Source organism: Nelumbo lutea, chromosome 4 (assembly GCF_056320005.1).
Source record: "Nelumbo lutea isolate HS-2025 chromosome 4, American lotus-T2T, whole genome shotgun sequence".
NCBI lineage: Eukaryota > Viridiplantae > Streptophyta > Magnoliopsida > Proteales > Nelumbonaceae > Nelumbo > Nelumbo lutea.
In genome coordinates, this window is record NC_142687.1 from 98,908,217 (window position 1) to 98,928,090 (window position 19,874).

At 40.5% G+C, this 19,874-nt stretch overlaps 1 protein-coding gene across 6 annotated transcripts; it reads left to right on the top strand.

The window, feature by feature from the left end:
• The first annotated feature begins 1,775 nt into the window (after positions 1-1,775).
• LOC148862142 (uncharacterized) lies at positions 1,776-4,959 on the top strand. 6 transcript variants are annotated; one of them, XM_088982256.1, is made up of 3 exons: positions 1,776-1,985; positions 2,594-2,936; positions 3,090-4,959. In XM_088982256.1, exons 1-3 carry the CDS (start codon positions 1,817-1,819, stop codon positions 4,912-4,914), a joined length of 2,337 nt encoding a protein of 778 aa, XP_088838382.1. In that variant the 5' UTR covers positions 1,776-1,816; the 3' UTR covers positions 4,915-4,959. The 6 variants fall into 6 exon arrangements, with proteins under 6 accessions (XP_088838382.1, XP_088838381.1, XP_088838387.1 ...); XM_088982255.1 differs by having other exon boundaries at positions 1,778-1,985; positions 3,024-4,959; XM_088982261.1 differs by having other exon boundaries at positions 1,778-1,985; positions 2,864-2,936.
• Positions 4,960-19,874: the final 14,915 nt, after the last annotated feature.

Below are 19,874 nucleotides of genomic sequence, written 5' to 3' on the forward strand. Positions count from 1 at the left end.
ATGCTACGTGAGCTTTAGGGCCAAGACTTTGTTTAAAACTCCAAATTCTTCGATGCCAAGCCCTCTCATAGATTTATGAATTGAAAGGAACTCCAAGCACAAAGATAAATGTGTTGTGTATTCTTTTCATATCCCTGACCACCAAAAATCTAAGGAATCTGGAACTTGACAAGGTAATAGTTGGGTTGCCACACAATAAATGGGGATGTTTGAAATCATTTACTTTATAAGAACTTTATGCCCAACATGTGATAAACATGCAATCTTCTATCCTTTCTAACATGTCCCTCACCTTATTGATTATGAATTACTGATTATCTTTAATTCTACCATCAATTGGCAAGGGACCTCATGAATATTTGTCGAACCAGTGTAGCAAATGAAGCCCTAAATTCCGAGCTAATATCTGTTTGTGATGCTGGTGTACATTTTTGCTAAATAGGATAGCTGATTCTGAGAGATGAACTTCTTGTCCCCACCAACCACAATACTGTCGAAGCAACTCATTGATTTTTTCTGGCTTAGCTAGTGAGTTCCTTGCAAACGTTAGCATATCATCAACAAAGAGAAGGTGGATTAATATAGGACCACCTCTAGCTATTTCCAAAACCCTTTAGATCACTTGTATCAAGATGTTGCTCTAGCAACGTAGATACAAGACATCAATATAAAGAACAAACAAATAAGGTGAAAGAGGAGACCCCTAATGGAGGCTTTTTTCATGGACAAACACACCACCAATCTTGCCATTAGGCTTGTTTCAGGGACAAACGTTAACGCATCACTAATCATGCCATTAAGGCATTAATTAAGATACGTAAAAGAAGTTGAAGAAAATGCAATAGTGGATTATCTTATAGAAGTTGGGTGAGAACCCACGTTGTGCCTACAATTGTAAGCCTTTGCAAGCTCAAACTTGAGAATGAAAACCCACTGTACTAGATCATAAGGTAGATCAAGTAAATTCAGTTGGGAAGATCTAAACATCTCTTTGAATTAACCAACACAATGGAAGGTATGCATTAATAAATTCCTTGTGTAAATTTCAAGATTCATATATTTTTTTGATGTTTATGCTGTGTTCATCACCTGGTCAATTATTGAACTAGTTTTGTTATGTGTCTTAAATCTATCCATCCAAGTACGACTTCATCAGTATGGGTAGGTAGGATCCAAATTGTATGGACCTAGATCATAAATTTGGGTAACCCAGAAAATGTTCAATATATAATATTTTCAAAAAGCAGCTTTCACAAAGTATTTTGAAAATATACTTTTCATTAATTACTTTCAAAAATCAATTTTCATAAAGTAATTTCGGTTGATTTTTTTTTTCAATTTAATATATAAAAAATATCAGCGTAAAAATGACCCAAGTAATTCTATTAAGAATACATACATCTCATTATTGATGAGTTTCCTATCGATTTGCCATTCAAAACAAAATCTGCATAAAAATTCCCAAATTTGGTTTCAGACATTAAAAACAGAAAATGTAGAGAGGGAGAGAGAGTAGATGTAAGAAAAACAAAAAAAAAATTAAAATGGTACACCCACTAGTCGTTTTGGCCATTTTCTCGGTAACAATAAGAGGGGATTTTCTTTTCTATTTGTAGGGATAATATTGGAATGTAGGGATAAGATAGGGATAAATTCGTACTAAAGAATAGGAATAAGCACTTAAAATAAATAATCCAAAGGTTGTCTATTCGCTACCCATGTAACATTACATCTCATCCACTCATGTTATTATGCACGGACAGATATTTCAAATCCACGGAAGTAGTGTTTTTGTGGGTAGGGATGGGTAGAGTTTATGCGGGCAGGAGATCCAGAGTCAAAATTTTCAGGCGTTCACTTGCATTTCGATCAACTGCAGAACCATCGGTGGCCACGGAAGAATCCTTCTTTTACGTTGAAGAACACTGGGAGTCCTCTCATTCTCTGTTCCAAATCGGCCATAGAAGAGCCCCTTCGAGTTCCAGGTTGGTCCATCGCTGAATGTGGGTTCCTGAACATGCCGAGTTAAATTTTCTTCTGTCTGTTTGGCTGGCTGGGTTGGACTAAGATTCTGTTATTCAGTGCTCTAGGGCTTTTGTTGCTTTTCTTACGTACAACAAGCAAATTGCTTGGGTTAATGTGCTCTACCTTCAACGTTTTTTTTTTTTTTTTTTTTTTTTTTGTTTCGATTGCTTTGTTGCAGGCAATAATCAGGCGGGGTTGTGTTACGATTCTATTTTATTCAATTTAATAGGGTTTTGGTTGTTCTGTTATATAAAATAACTTGGTGGGGTGTATTATGATTCTCTGTTATTCAACTTTATAGGGTTTTGACATACAATATCTGGTGGATTTGGTTAATGTTTTCTTTTCTTCAGTGTCCTAGTGGTTCGGGTGATTTATTACATAGAAAGATGTATGATTTGGTAACTATTGTCTGTTATTTGATGTTTTAGGACATTGCTTACCATATCAAGTGTTACATTTACCGTAGTACTGGATTGCACTGCTTTTTGGACCATGAAAACATTTCTCAACTGTTCTACAAAATAGAATCAGTTTTGACTCTGATTTGTGTAGAACTAATATTTAGGAATGGTGTCTAACTCGGAGAAGGTAATCTTATGCTATTGCATGAGTGGTGGTGAGTTAGTAACATATCCAGATGGATCTGTTTCTTACAAAGGCGGCATTACAAAAGGAGTGAGAGTTGACAGCAATACCAAATACAGTGATTTTATACGCGATCTGTGCAGCAAATTTGAAATTCATCCAAACACAGTAACCTTGAAATATTCCACTCCATTTGACAAGAGCCGCCTTCTTGCTTTGTCGGATCAGTCTGATTTTGCAAATTTGCTAGGTTTTAACCAAGGATCTGCGGATGTGTATGTAGTTAAAGAAGAGAGGTGTGTAGAACCCCAGCAAACTACAAGGTAATTTGCATAGTGATGACATTTTTCTTTTATGGCAGAGAATGTTCTTATTATCATTGATAAGTAACTCAAATTACTATGATCCAGGTGCTCTGGAGATGTTTTGGTACGATCTGTAGTTGAAGATTCTAACCTTGAGGATGTAACAAACAGGTCCAATGACAAAGCTCCATTGCTGTCTGCATTATGGGAGAATGCCATAAAAGGGGTAGGACAGATGTTTGACAGTGGCAATGAGTTCCGAAATGCACTTGCCAATTTCTCAATAGCTTGCCGTTTTGGGTATAAGTATATCAAGAATGGCCGTGAAAGCATAATTGCGCAGTGTGATGCTGATGGCTGCCAATGGAAAATCTATGCTAGTGCAGTAGGAAACTCCAACATATTTTGTGTACGCAAATATGAAGATAAACATACCCACCCAACTAATTATGAGGACACTGTGAAGTACCGAATATCAAAGATATGGGTTTCTAATATTATAAAGGAAAAATTTCGAAATAACCCTGCTTATACACCACGGGAAATAGTTAAGGAAATAAAGCGTGACTACAATGTTGACATAGCTTATAAACGGGCCTGGCGGGGCAAGGAAACTGTAAAGGAGGCTGTAAATTTATCACTGAAGAACTCCTTCAAGCTTGTACCTTGGATTTGCCAAAGACTGATTGAGTCTAACCCTGGCACTGTTGCTGTGTACACATCAAAAAGTGACTCAACATTCCATCAGCTATTTATTGCTTACTATGCTTCTATTCATGGGTTCCGTGTTGGTTGCCGTCCTATTCTTTTTGTGGAGGAGAAATCCTTGAATGGAAAATATCTCCATACATTACTTTCTGTGACAGCTGTGGATGCTGACAATAGGATGTTTCCTGTGGCTTTTGCTGTGGTTGAGTCAGGATCCTTGGAAAATTGGAGATGGTTTTTTAGAAATGTAAAGGTGGCTCTCGATGACAATAGAGATATCATTTTTGTGTCTGACAGGAAGGAAGACATTGTTAAGGCAGTTGAGGAGATATATGGGTCAGTGCTTCATGCACATTGTTGCCGTCACTTGACAGAAGGTTTCAAGATGATGTTAAAATGCTTACATTTGTCCCCTTCAGTGCAGGATGTGCTAAAGATGTTATTGGATAAAATTGCATATGCAAAGACTAGGGTAGATTTTGACGATGCTTTGGGGAAAATGAGGTCTATTTCAGAGAACGCCTATGACTGGGTTCTGAAAAATGAACCTATTCACTGGGCTAATTCACTATTCCCTGGCAAGCGTTATGACCAGTTCAGTGTGAATATTGCTGGTTCTTATGGTGCATGGATTCCAGAAGCACAAGAGTTGTCAATAATAGAATTGATTAACCTAATCCATAAAAATATAACAGATATCATGGTTGAAAGGCAAACTAATTGTGCTGCCTGGAAATTTCCTGTGGGTGGTACAATTGAAGAACTGTTGAAAAAGAATATTAGCAAAAGTGAAGGATTACATTTCCGTTGTTCATCAGCCTTTAGATTTGAAGTGTTTGGGATTCCTATCAATTATTGTGTGGACCTGCACCAAAGGACTTGCTCTTGTAGGGAGTGGGATATGGCTGGTCTCCCATGTATACATGCATGTGCAGCACTTAAAAGTATTCAAGCTGACATTTATTCATATGTGGAAAAATGCTACCTAAAAGAGACACAACAGGCCATTTACTCAGAGTGCATGCATGGAGTATGGACAAATGAAATACCCGATGGTACCTCCATGTATGGGATCGATGATGATGCTTCAAGTTCTGGACTTGGTCTTCTTCGTCCTCCTTCTCCCCCTCCATGTCTTCACCGTTTGCGTGGTCGTCCGAAGAAACATATGGAGCCTCAAAACAAAGAAAAAAATATGGAGCCTCAAAACAAAGAGAAGAGGCCACTTCATTGCAGTCTATGCAAGGAGGCTGGCCACAACCGCAAGAGATGTAAGAACCAGATGTAACGCTATCCAATTGAGTTATACATAGTTCTTATTTCTTTTTTTTTTTTTTGACATCTGACCATATTAAATATGAAACAACATAGCATACAAAAAGAGGGGTTAGCATTGGTAATCTAGGTTCTTCAGGAGTGGGAATGGTGTTTAGGGATGGTTATGGCGGAGTGAAGGTGCTTTTCTCGGGGTCTATTAGAGATAGGAACTCTTTAAGAACAGAACTGATGGCTGTATTACAATAGTGAATCTAAGACAATTAATGGACATTAGAAAGTTGATAATGGAAGGGGACTATCGGTTGGCTTCATTCACAATAACAACCAGGCAATGTGGCAATTTAGGCAAGTTATCAAGAAGATTCAGTGGTTGACAGGTGGAAAGGTTATATCATTTAAATGGGTCAACAGATCAGCAAATGGAATGGCTGACATGTTAGCAAAATTAGGTTAATAGACAGCAACTTTTCTGGCCTGCAGTATAATGATTTCAACATGTATAGGGATAGGTGGAATACTTCCATCCTATAAAGGGGTTTCATAACCCCAATAATCCCTAGGTAGTCCTAGGCTCCTAGCTGCCTAACCCTAATATAAATTTTAGTAATATATAATAAACTAGCTCCGGGCTTCTTCATTTGTTTTTCCCCAATATAGTTGTGCCCTGTTTACCCCTTGTTTGGCTAACGTATCCGCCAAGTCATTTGCTTCCCTTATGGTGCATTGAATTATTTGTTGAAATTCTTGCATCAGTTTTCTATTTTCCCTCATTACTTGCCTATATTTTTTTTTTTGAGAAATGGTGAATATTACCAAAAGATTAGAAAAAGATAAGGCTACTGAGGTAGAGATTTCCTCAGCAGCCAGATACAGATAAAGCCAACAGGTTATGGATTACAACGAGAAATCATCATCCCATATGATAGCATTCCAGTGATCAGCAAAATGCTTAAAATGGGAACCCCTAAATAGATTGTTAATGGAGATCCATTTCACCAAAGTTTTCTCAGTAGCAGCACACACTTTCTCCGGAGGACTGGCCTTGTCTTCAAATAAGCGGTTGTTCCTCTCTCCATAAGCACCAGCTAACCACCAAAGGGGAGACTTTTCAGAGAACCTTACCCCTCTTTGAAAAAGCCTGACCACGCCACTGAGGCATGAGGAAGGGCAAGGTCCGACGGGGTGATATAGTTCATACCAAACACATGAGCCCAAACCTTGTGAGAGTAGCTGCAAAGGCTGAGCAGATGATTGGCAGATTCCTTGGTCTCCCCACATAAACAGCATCGATTTACAAGGATCATCCCTTTTCTCCTCTACACATCTATAGTGGGAATTTTACCCTTGATGGAAACCCAAATAAAGAACTTAACCTTCAATGGAATGGCTGTCTTCCAAAACCAAACCCAATGGGGGAAAGGATCATCTGTCAAAAGCAAGGAATTCAGCATTGACTTCACTGTAAAAATAGCAGAAGCTTCTTTGGTCCACCAAATCCTGTCAATACCTTGGGGTTGAAACTGAACTTTTTCCGTAGCTTGCAGCAAACCCATGAGAGCTTCCACTTCCCATTCATTTGCCTCTCTTCTAAGCCCCGGCATCCAAACAAGCTGGTTGAAAAGTCAAGACATTCACAGACCTGTGCCTCCTTGTTGAGAGTCAAAGCAAAGATTAAAGGAAAATCCATGCTGAGAGGGTTGGCACCGTACCCCGTCTCTCCAGAAAACAATTCTTTCACCAAAACCAGGCTTGAAAGAAATGCAGCTGAAAAAAAGATTCCTGTTCTGCAAAATAGCCTTTCACACACTCGTTCCACCAGTTTCAGGTGTTGCACCTGATTCCCAGCCAAAGGAAGCTTCCCCATATTTGTTCTGCATTACAGATTTTCAAAGCAGATTGCACTCCGTTGAAAGCCTCCACAGCTACTTTGTTAGCAAAGCTATTTTCATTTGTTTGAAAGGTTTAATGCCTATGCCCCCTTGCTATTTGGATTTACAGAATACAGACCTCAGACCAAGCCATGAAGTGAAAACTCTTTTTCTCTTCCAAGCCATCCCAAAGTAAGTCTCTCCTCAATTTTTCAATAGTTCTAATCACCAAGCCAGAAGCCTTGAACAACGACTAGGTGGGCAGGTTTGAAAGGACACTTCTGATAAGAGTGGCTCTTCCTCCTTTTGACAGGTAAACTTTCTTCCAGCTGGCTAGCTTGAATTTAATCCTTTCAATTACTGGGTTGCAAACGTCCTTAGCTTTACAGTGTCCCCCAAGGGGAAGCCCATCAAATTTCGAGGGAAGATTGCTTACTCCACAGCCCAAAACAGCAGCCAGTTTATCAAGATGGGGCACCTCCCCTACAGCAAACGTCCTTTGCTGTAGCCATACAACTTGTGATCCACTCCCTGTACCTGAAGCGAAAACCCAATTTCTTAGAATATACTCAACAAAGTCCCAATGAACATGGTCATATGCCTTTTCCAAATCTAACTTGCAAACCACACCTGAAAGCTGAAACACCTACTTTGATTCAAGAGTCAATTCATTCATTGCTCCCTAAACCGATTGACCTGTAGTCATTAAAATGCTCCGACCTCTTCTTCAGAATGAGGGTCAAAGAAGTAGCTTTTACTGCATCAGCCACCTCGGTAGTGGAGTGAACTCGGAGAAAACTACTAAGACATCTGGTAGGACCAACATTTCTTGAAAAACTCAATTGTGAAGTTGTTAGGGCCAGGAAATATGAGGCTGAACGTGGTCCTAGACATTTGTTCATTCTCCCTGCCAAGAGCTTCTAACTCTACATCCCCCCCCCCCCCGTACCACAACAAGTGGGGAAATCGACAATATCTCTTCTTCCAGTTTGTCCTTGTGTTTGGCAAGGCACATGCGTTGGAGCTTGAGAGTTCACTTGGGATAGCCAACCTGGTTGCATGCCATTTGCTGGGAGACATGAGAGTTTAGGTATTGCATCTATGGTGCTTGGAAACATCAACTGGAACTAGGGTAGGCTTTGACGCCGACGATGAGATAGAATTGCCACCAGTGGACCTTCGAGGCAATCTTTGATGACCTTCATGATAAAGTGACTCACCTCTTCTTCCAGAATACCTTTGTTTCATGGCCTTGAAGGTATGAAGGGTGCTGGTTTGGCTTGGAGGGGACACGTGGTTGGGTTGACAAAGAAGGGGGTCTTGTAGAAGGTGGAGATTGGGGATTTGGTAGAACTTGAGAGATATTGGCTTGGGCTAGAGTGTTACTAGGGTCAACGGTTGGGTTTAAGTGGGCAAGGTTAGAGGTTTGGATTACGGGAGAATGGGTCACTGATTCAGGCTAGCTAGGTATAAAAAACAAGGCTTCGACCATCACTTCTCTAATTAGGTCCTTGAGAGCTTCTTGTCTTCTTTATGCTAATTTTTTCGGTTCAAAATTTGAATACCCATGACCTCTTCGAATGTCTTGCACACTTTGTGAAGTTCCTAAAATTTGGGTCGGGTTTCGAGGTGGGTTGGAAAAGAAAAGGGCCCGCCCCACCTAAGTGGACAGCTACCTCTTTGCTTTCGGGACCTCCATGTGAGATTCCTGCGGCGTTGTTCATTGGTGGTGTTTGGATCACCGGTCTCTGCCTATTCTTGTTCCCCCAGCTTCTAACTTCTCAAATGGGACTCTCAATCCTATTGATCTCCCAATCCTATCGCCATAGACCCTCTCTTCCCCCATTAGTTACTCTGAGGAATGAGGCTCTCTCTTGCTTTGTAATAGCCTTCTTCCCCAAGTTTTCTGAAACTGATGGAGGCCCATCCCAAGGCCCATCTCACCCCTAGGGGCGGCAGCTCCTAGGATAAGGTCAAGAGTCCAAGATAAGTCAAGAAAGGATAATTCAAGATCCATCAAGACTTAATCCAAGACCCCAAGACTTATCAAGAATCCAAGATTATCAAGACTCTTCTAAGATTAGCAAGAACTCAAGACTCCAATTAAGATCCAACAAAGACTCCAAGAAGCATCAAGAAATCTAAAACTCCCAGATTCATGCATAAGGAGAACCAGGGAGATCGGATGGTGGAAGATCAAGTCCAAGAAATCCAAGAGGGTTCGACCTTATCAAGACAACCCAAGAGGATCAAGATCAAGATCAAGATTCATGTTCTTTCTTAGTCCTTTTACAATTTCCAAATGTATTATAAATACTGCTATTTTCCCAAAGTTAATAATCAATTCCATACTTCAGATTTTCAGAATTTTTTCAAGTTCTCTTCTTCCTATTTTTGCTACATTTTTCTCTCTCCTAGAGAAATCGGTGTTTTCGCTAGGTGCTAGCGGACGCCCGGTGCTTGCATAGCCAGCTCCGGTTCTCATTGCTTCCACGCTGCATCAGGTGGTATCAAAGCCAGGGAATTCGCCCAGTCATGTCCAACCCAGACGGTAGCAGTCGCAATCCACCCCGTGATGGAGATCAGGGGTTCCCAGTTGTTTGGAGAGCAATCGAAGAGCAGCGTACAGCCACACGTAACATCGAACAGCAGTTGGCAGAGGTGACTGGACAATTGCAAACCTTGTTACGGGAGGTTGTCCCACGAATCCGGGAAAATCCACAGCAGATCGCAGGAGACGACCACGACAGACCAACCGTCGCTACTGCGTCCCGACGTCCAGTTCTTGACGACGACAGTGATGACGATTTCGAATTTGGTGGTGCTCCAGTTCTTCCCGGCAACGACAGAAATGACAGAAATTGGCACAATCAAGGTAATTTCAACCCCCGTAGGAATAATGATGAATTTAAACTCAAGGTAGATATTCCTACTTTTAGTGGAGATCTTAGTATAGAGGGACTTCTGGATTTGATCACAGAAGTTGATAGGTTCTTTGATTACATGGAAATACCAGAGGAACGAAGGGTAAAATTAGTAGCTTTCCGATTAAAGGGAGGCACATCTGTTTGGTGGGAACGGATGAGAGAGACCCGGATGAGAGAAGGAAGGGGTCCTGTTCGAACTTGTAGGCGCATGAAACAATTAATCAGAGGTAGATTTTTACCTCCTGACTATGAACAATATATGTTTGAATCTTATCAGAGGTGTGCGCATGGTTCTCGTAGTGTTAATGAATATACATCTGAATTTTTGAGATTAGCTGAAAGAAATCAATTATCTGAAAGTGATAATCAGCAAGTAGCCCGTTATCTAAGCGGTTTAAGACCGTCTATCAGAGATAAAATTGGTGTACAGATGGTTCTTAGTGTGCAGGAAGCAAGGAACCTAGCCTTGAAAGCAGAATTAATGTTCCAGGACAAGGCACGCAGTGATACTTATCGCCGGTACAGCGGGAGCGACAACAGACCGACAACTGTCGACAAGAACAAGTCAGTTCCGGTAGTACAACCCTCTCACCCGGCAAGTACAAGTAACGCCGGTAAGGCTACTACAGGAGGGCATACTCAAGGTAATCCTTCCAACCCTCCTAAACCCAGTAACCCTTATGCAAGGCCTGCTCCTATTAAATGTTTTAAATGTAATGAGGTTGGACATAGATCCAGTGACTGTCCCGGGAGGAAGGCAGTTAATATGGTAGAAAGGGAAGAGGAAGAAGATGCTGAGGAAGAAGTATATTGTGGACCTGATGGGGATGATGAAGATGGCCCATATGAACATGAGGAGTATACTTGTATGGTAAGAAAATTAATGTTGTCCCAGAAAAATAAGGATACTTCTCAACGGCACAGATTATTTCGTACCAGATGTACTGTCAAGGGAAAATTATTTAATTTAATTATTGACAGTGGTAGTCAAGAAAATATTATTTGCAAGGATGTCATCCAACAATTACAGCTGATTCCTGAAAAACATCCCAACCCATACACAATTGGGTGGATCAAGGAAGGAGGTGGCGTACGAGTGGAAGAACGCTGCAAGGTACATTTTTCAATTGGTAAGTACCATGATGAAGCATATTGTGATATTGTAGATATGGATGCTTGCCATATTTTGTTAGGGAGGCCTTGGCAATTTGATACAGATGCAAGGCACATGGGTAGGAAGAATACCTACCAACTTGAAAAAGAAGGTGCACGTTATACTTTGTTACCCATAGCAGAAAAAAATATTACAAATACTCCAAAGGCACATGAGAAAAATTTCCTTACCGTCACCCATCATCATGCAGAATTTGTTAAAGAATGTAAAGATACTCATGAGATACATTTGTTAGTAGTAAAATGAGAAGATGTTAATGATGAAAATACAATTCCAACTGAAATACAGGGACTACTGGATGAATTTAATGATGTAGTTCCAGAGGAGTTACCAAATGAACTCCCTCCCATGAGAGATATACAACACCATATTGATTTTGTTTCAGGTGCTAGTCTACCTAACCTCCCACATTACAGGATGAGTCCTAAGGAGAATGAAATTTTACGAGAAAATGTAGAAAAATTATTGAAAAAGGGATACATTCAAATCAGCATGAGTCCTTGTGCAGTACCTGTCTTATTAACACCTAAGAAGGATGGCAGCTGGAGAATGTGTGTCGACAGCAGGACCATTAACAAGATCACCATTGGGTACAAATTTCCCATTCCTAGGCTGGACGACATGCTGGACCAACTAAGCGGAGCTGTAGTTTTCTCAAAAATAGATCTCAGGAGTGGATATCATCAAATCAGGATCCGTCTCGGAGATGAATGGAAGACAGCCTTCAAGACTAGAGATGGCTTGTTCGAGTGGTTGGTCATGCCCTTTGGACTAACCAACGCACCCAACACTTTCATGAGACTGATGAATCAGGTATTGCGCCCCTTCATTGGTGAATTTGTGGTAGTCTATTTTGATGATATTTTGATGTACAACAAATCTATCACTGAGCATGTGGGACATATTAGGGAGGTCTTGAAAACATTGAGGGAAAATAAATTATATGCTAATTTGAAGAAATGCATCTTTATGAATGATAATTTATTATTCCTGAGATTTATTATAAGCAATGATGGTGTGAAAGTAGATGAGGAAAAGGTGAAAGCCATTAGGGAGTGACCGACCCCATCCACTGTCACAGATGTCAGGCGATTTCATGGGTTGGCAACCTTCTATAGGCGTTTTATTAAGAATTTTAGTAGTATCATGGCTCCCATTACTGAATGCTTGAAAAAGGGGAAATTTCAATGGGGAGAAGAACAAGAGCAAATTTTTGCTCTCATAAAAGAAAAGTTATATACTGCTCCTGTTCTTGCCTTACCTGATTTCAATAAATTATTTGAAGTTGAATGTGACGCCAATGGAGTTGGCATAGGGGCTGTATTGTCCCAAGAGAAAAGACCCATTGCCTTCTTTAGTGAAAAATTATGTGAAGCCAGGAGAAAGTGGTCTACTTATGACAAGGAGTTTTATGTTGTGATAAGAGCCTTGAAAACATGGGAACACTATCTAATTGCAAAAGAATTTGTTCTCTATACTGACCACCAGGCCCTAAAATATCTTAGTGGGCAAAAGCAATTAAGAAGTGATTTACATGCTAGATGGTCTGCTTTCCTAGACAAGTTCCCATATAAAATTGTGTATAAGACAGGAGAGCAAAATAAAGTGGCTAATGCACTTAGTAGGCGTGTAGCTCTCATCAAGACCCTCAGTGTTGAGATCGTGGGTTTTGAGTGCCTAAAAGACTTATATGCCCGAGATGAAGACTTCCAACAGGTATGGGGGAAATGTGTGAATAAGTAGCCAGTAGAAGACTTCTTCATTTATGACGGGTTCCTTATGAAAGGGGAATAGCTGTGTATCCCTTGCACCTCCCTCCGCGAAAAGATCATCAGAGATTTGCATGGGAGTGGACTAGCAGGACACTTGGGAAGGGACAAAACAATAGAAGCTGTTAAGGGGCGATATTACTGGCCGAAATTGAGAAGGGATGTGTCTACCATCGTAAGTAGGTGCTATGTTTGTCAGACAACTAAGGGACAAACCCAGAACACAGGTCTCTACATGCCCCTCCCCGTTCCTACTGCTATTTGGGAAGACTTATTCATGGATTTTGTGCTAGGCTTACCAAAGACCCAAAGGAACATGGACTCCGTCCTCGTGGTAGTTGATAGGTTCTCAAAAATGGCCCACTTCCTCCCATGCAAAAAAACAACAGATGCATCCGCAACAGCCAAATTATTTTTCAGGGAGATTGTTCGCTTACATGGGGTACCCAAGACCATCACTTCAGATCGTGACACACGGTTCCTCAGTCACTTTTGGACGACCCTGTGGAGGTTGTTTGATTCATCATTTAATTTCAGCAGTACAGCCCATCCGCAAATAGATGGACAAACAGAAGTGGTAAATCGAACCTTAGGGAATTTAATTCGCAGCATATGCCGGGAACGACCGAAACAGTGAGACTTCACCATAGCCCAGGCTGAGTTCGCCTATAACAATGCAGTACATGGTTCTACAGGCAGATCCCCATTCTCCATCGTATACATGAAGGTCCCTAACCATGCGCTAGATCTAGTAAAACTACCAAAGGTACCCAGCGCCAGTGTCTCAGCAGAGCAGATGGCAGAACAAATCCAGTCCGTCCAAAATGCCGTGAAGCAAAAGCTAGAGCAATCCAACGCCAAGTACAAGAAGGCTGCAGACAAACACCGCCGATCTCAAGTGTTTCATGTAGGTGATGAGGTTATGGTCTTCTTAAGGAAGGAAATAATCCCCGTAGGTACCTACAACAAGTTGAAGCCTCGGAAGTATGGCCCATACAAGATTGTGAAGAAGATTAATGACAATGCCTATATAGTGGACCTACCAGATCATATGGGCATATCCAAGACCTTCAACGTTGCTAACCTTCATCGGTACCTGCCAGAGATAACACTTGCCTATCCTCGTCACGACTCGGGGTCGAGTTCTCTCCAAGTGGGGGAGAATGATGGAGGCCCATTCCAAGGCCCATCTCACCCCTAGGGGCGGCAGCTCCTAGGATAAGGTCAAGAGTCCAAGATAAGTCAAGAAAGGATAATTCAAGATCCATCAAGACTTAATCCAAGACCCCAAGACTTATCAAGAATCCAAGATTATCAAGACTCTTCTAAGATTAGCAAGAACTCAAGACTCCAATTAAGATCCAACAAAGACTCCAAGAAGCATCAAGAAATCTAAAACTCCCAGATTCATGCATAAGGAGAACCAGGGAGATCGGATGGTGGAAGATCAAGTCCAAGAAATCCAAGAGGGTTCGACCTTATCAAGACAACCCAAGAGGATCAAGATCAAGATCAAGATTCATGTTCTTTCTTAGTCCTTTTACAATTTCCAAATGTATTATAAATACTGCTATTTTCCCAAAGTTAATAATCAATTCCATACTTCAGATTTTTAGAATTTTTTCAAGTTCTCTTCTTCCTATTTTTGCTACATTTTTCTCTCTCCTAGAGAAATCGGTGTTTTCGCTAGGTGCTAGCGGACGCCCGGTGCTTGCATAGCCAGCTCCGGTTCTCATTGCTTCCACGCTGCGTCAGAAACTAATAGATCTCAGGAAGAAATTTCGGCCAGATAGCAACCATGTAGATAATGCCTCTATAGACAACTTTGATAGCTGTTGGGATTGAACGTTTCCACTTCCACTTTCAGATGCACCCATTTGCAGCTCTCCTTAGCCAAGTAAGAGTTGTCCACTCTAATGAACCCACCGCATAGTTCCCCCATTGTCTAATGATCTTGCGGCTCCAGAGATGCATTGGAAGACCAAAAACCGTTATCCAACACAAAGAAACCTTCTAATTATCCTCCATTACCCCAACCCTTGGGTTCCACTTCCCAATCTAAAACTTAAAACCATCGATCATGAACCCCTTCGACCAAACTTGTAGTACACGATTGGCTTCTTTAATTAACAGTAATAAGACCAAGAACATTCCTTGAGGCAACTTTTGAACAATGTTTTAAAAGGCATGGGAGGCGTCCTCCAGGCAAGACGCTCCCAAAACGCCCTGAGGCATATGCCATAGGTGCTGACACCTTTGAGGCATACGCTTCTCGCACTTTTTTCATGAGGCGTGCTAGAGGCGTACGCCTCATAAGCTTCATGCACATCTTATATAAAAAGACAAAAAAAAAAGAAAGAAAAGAGAAACAGAAAAGAAAGGAAAAGAAAGGGAAGGGAAGGGAAAGAAAAAGAGAAAATGAAAGAAAATGAAAGGAAAGGGAGGGAAAAAAAGATAAAGGGAAAGAAAGTGGTCTGCCCCCTACCCCTTCTTGCTTCAACAAGACTTCCCCTTTCAACTAATGTTTTGCATCTCTGTTCTTCCTAATATAAAAGATTTTTATTAAAAATAAAGAAACAATGAGATCCCCTATTCCTCTTCACCCTCTTCCTAACCCCCATCCTCTTAAGGAGACTTGTGCCTCCTTGTGTTTGGGAGACTTACGCTTCTTGTGTTCTAAACTATGCCTCACGCCTCTAGGTAGTGGAACACCTTGCATCACGCCTCCGTGTTTTAAAGCATTGCTTTTGAACTTCGGGACGTAAAAGCAACTCCCATTTTTGTTTCAAAATAAGACCTAACACAGATGCTAGCAAAGCTGGATCCCCTTCAACCTTCCTACCGACCAAATACCTCTTCAAATATTGTTTGCGCTCCTTGTTTGTATCTCTCTCCAAGAATAGATAGATTGCCGACTCACCTCTAACTACCTCTAACCGGGTGATGCCTTATCATCATCATCATGTAATTTTTTCTTTTATATTAAAGAAATTTTCGTTTTTTACCTATAAAAAAAAACTCCTCACGAGTCACGAGGCTAGGCTTGTATTCCAGCCATGTCCTTGGAGGAATGAGAGCTATTCGCCATTCCCCGCCCATCCCTCTCTAAATTTCTTTCCCCATCTGGCCGAGTTCTTCCTCTACTCCAGGGGGGAATCGGAACACCTTTTTTTTTTTCTGTTTCTGTTGGGACCACCTCTAAACCTCTTGTTAAGTCGGACATTGTCATCTCATGAGTTAAAACCATCTCAGGTGTTCATCTAATGCTGGTCTTCTCGATCCCAACCGTTGTGAAACTATTGGAATCCATGTGACTCACCATTTGCACCCATTTGGAAACCCCTTTTCCCGTCATTCACCACTCCATTCATCCTGTTGTTCAGTGTTCACCACCCAATGAACCTCTAGAGTAAGTAGCTTATTATTAATTGGGAATCTCCACCCACAATGACGTTCTTAAAATTTGTTGTTTTTCCCATTTTTTTTATACAAAAAAGAGCTTAACTCCAATGAGGGAGAATTCTTCCTACCTCGTTGAGAAAAAGAAGGTAAGCTAGGTCCCACGGGAATGAAGTAGTCAAAGCCTCCTGGATGTCCTGCACCTAACATGCAAGCCAATCTACTACAATGTTACCTTCTCTGTAGGTGTGGTACGTAAACGCTGCTAGACTTCTACCTGCTATGGAGAGACAATCCTTGAGTAGGGCATGACGGTTCCATGGTGCTCTCCATTCTCTTTTAAGGCACTTTACAATGAGGAGAGAGTTGCCTTCTATAAAAATGGACGAGCTATCTATCTGCATGGCCAACTTGTGGTCTTTACATGCCGCCCACATTTCAGCAACCGAAACTATTGTAATACCTATCTTTCCCAACTTGGTTTTTACAATTTCACCCTTGTGATTCCTCGTAATGCAGCCAAAAGTGCACTCGCCACCCTCCTTCGCTAAAGCATCAAAGCCGATCTCGATAGAGTTGTGGTTTGGAGCGATCCATCTTGATAGAGTTGTGGTTTGGAGCGATCCATCTAACCCATTTTAATTGGGTATGTTTGATAGCCCTCTGCCTATTGACAAGTATGGACTTGTGAATAAGCATTGTCGTATTCAACTTAGTAATTGGAAGTTTTTGTTCTATGATTCAGCCCCCTTGTCTTTTTGATACAGTGTCGTGTTGACTCGTACTTGCTTTTTGGGTCATTGGAGTTTTTTGAAGATGTAAGTGACAGAAACATCATAGGAGCATTTTGTAAGGTATAACTCAATATTTCCTGTACTTTAACCCTCTTGTTTCTTGATAGAAGTCATTGTATCAAAAGACAAGTGAAATGAATAGTTGACTACTTTAATGTTCAGCCCTCTTGTATCTTGAAAGAACGTCTCCTATCGAAAAACACTTAAGTGAGGTTTGCTGGATGTGCAACCTTTGCTATCCCCCTGTGTGAGTGGAGGGTGTTGCATGGGTGTTTTGTGGGTATAGTATCCAACCCCCTTTCGCTTTGATAGAAGACACTACTAGTAAAGCATCGGGTAGGGAAAATATGGTATGAAGTAAAGCCCCCCATTTATTGTGCAAAATTGTGGAACATGTTAACGCTGATTGTGATTTTGAGCAACATACTGATATTCTTGTGATAATATCGTGATCATTTATTTGATTGTTGGGTGTGTTTATCATATACGAAGTCCTTTTGGACTGTTGCAACTTGACTTGGTTATGTCATCCCGACTCAGAGTACTAAGTGTTTGTGGTGTTTTATCTCCCTTGGATTTGCTGAGGGTTTTCTTTTTCCAAGATCTGTTAGTGTGGTTGGGATTATTGGATTGTTATTGATCCAGCCAAGACATGTCATTGCACCTAATTATGCTAAGGATTGGCATGCCTGTTGTCTTGTTTATCATCCTTGAGGTTTTTGAGGTCTTTGGTTTTTGCCAAAAAAATGTTTAATTGCAGTCGACTAAATGTCATCGTATTTGAAAATTTTTAAATGTCTTTTTACGTATGCGAAGGTCGGGTGTTGTCGCTTTTGGGAGAGTTAAACGCCACCGCATATGTGAGAGTCGAATGATATTGTGACTGAGGATTAATTGATATTGTATTGGAGAGAGAAATAGACACCATCGCGTATGAGAGGTAAATATCATCGCAAATAAAGAAAATGAAAGTTCATTATACTTCGGAAAGCTAAGTGTTGGCATATCACATTGCATTTCAAAGTACTATGCATTTTGTTGGTTATTGCTCCTTCTGTTGCCAAGGACTGTAAGGGTGGGTTTGGGGATGTTAGGGCCTTCCTAGGGTTTTCAGGAAATATGTGAGTGTGCTTGGGGTTGATAGGGCCTTTTTGGGGTTGCTAGGGAATGTGAGAGCGCGCCTGGATTATTAGGGAATATATGAGCGTGCCTAGGGTTGCCAGGGCCTTTCTAAGGTTGTTAGGGAATAAGAGTGCAAGCCTGGGGTTGTCATGGCCTTCTTGGGGTTGCTAGGGAATATGAGTGCAAGTCTGGGGTTGCTAGGGAATGTGAGAGCGTGCTTGGATTATTAGGGAATATATGAGTGTGCCTAGGGTTTCCAAGGCCTTTCTGAGGTTGTTAGGGAATAAGAGTGCAAGCCTGGGGTTGTCATGGCCTTCTTGGGGTTGTTAGGGAATATGAGTGCAAGTCTGGGGTTGCTAGGGAATATGAGCGTGCCTGGGGTTGCCAAGGCCTTCTTGGGGTTGCTAGGGAATAAGAGTATAAGCCTGGGGTTGCTAGGTGATATGAGCATGCATGGGGTTTCTAGGGCCTTCCTGGGGTTGCCAGGGAATAATAGTGCACTCCTAGGGTTGTAATGAGATATGATTGTACCTGGGGTTGCCAAGAAATAAGTAAGAGTGCACCTAGGGTTGCCAGGGCCTTCGCATGGAGCATGCGGCATCATGGAGTCGGCCATGACATCCTAGAACCAGCCAGGGAATGAGTGCATATGTATATATATAATAAGTGTGGTCAAGATTCATCGTACAAATCAAAATATATCTATTAACAGTTATATCATACTATTCAGAATATATCAATGTATCATAGCTTCATCGCAAGCTCAGAATACATTGCAAGATATGTAATGAATGCGTAAAACTCATTTCAAAATCTGTTAACCTAACTCAAAGTCATATTTTTACCGTAAAAAAAGAAAAAGAAAAACCATATTTTAAAATCACACTTTTGAGAAACAACAATAAAATTTTGGAGCTAGATGATAACATATATTACATATGTTATTGAAAGTAATTTTTTTTTTGAAAATATCTTAAGTGATGCTGCAAGAAATATGTTAGCGAGTTACGAGATATGCGATGTGCGATGAATGCGTAAATATTTTCCAAAAATTTATTTTAAAATTCTAGTTGAATTTGAATTCATGTGAAGTAAATAAAAAAGAAAAAGAGAAAAAAAATCGATGATAAAATATAATTTCGCAACTGGGTGACAATATATTGGGGTGTAGTGCTAAAGATAAGTTTTGAAAATAATTGTTTGGTCAGAAAAGCCATGCAAAAAAAAAAAAAAAAAGCTTTGAAAATGGTTTTTGGAAAAAAGTTGCTGAAATTATGCACGTTTTGCTTAATTGTCTTAAAAGGATCATAGTAAAATGCTGGGACCCTGTAATACTTCACGAACCAAGATTGTATGTAGAGCTTTGCATTTGAATCACTATAAGCTAAAACATGTTAAAAATAAAAATTAACCAATAAGCGGCACAACGAATTTTCACTCTTCTATTTTACCATTCTTATAATCTAATTCATTTGTCCATTTAATAATGTTTAAGCACATTACCCCTGGCCCCTAATGATAATAATGAAATACTTAGAAGGATGGTAATATATGCATATGATGAAGTTTGTTATGTGCGAGTTGATACACAAAATTTGTAATGTATCATCCAAAAAAGCATATGTCCGATTTTTGAAAAAAAAAGGAGCAGATAGCTATGTGCTAAATGAAATATCAAAATATGGGAGAAAAGGAAGGTAAAAGAATTAGGATACGATTGTATGTATAATCAAATTAGAAATTTAAACAGAGATAACAGAAAGCCAAGAGGAGTTAGTATAACTGCTGTAAAAGATAATAGAACAGGACAAAACAGAGGTAACAAACAACAGTTTATACAAGGATATATAGATGATAGAGATGATGGTAAACTAGTCTAGCGATTGTAAATAACAAATATATGTTTCAGCCAGCTAA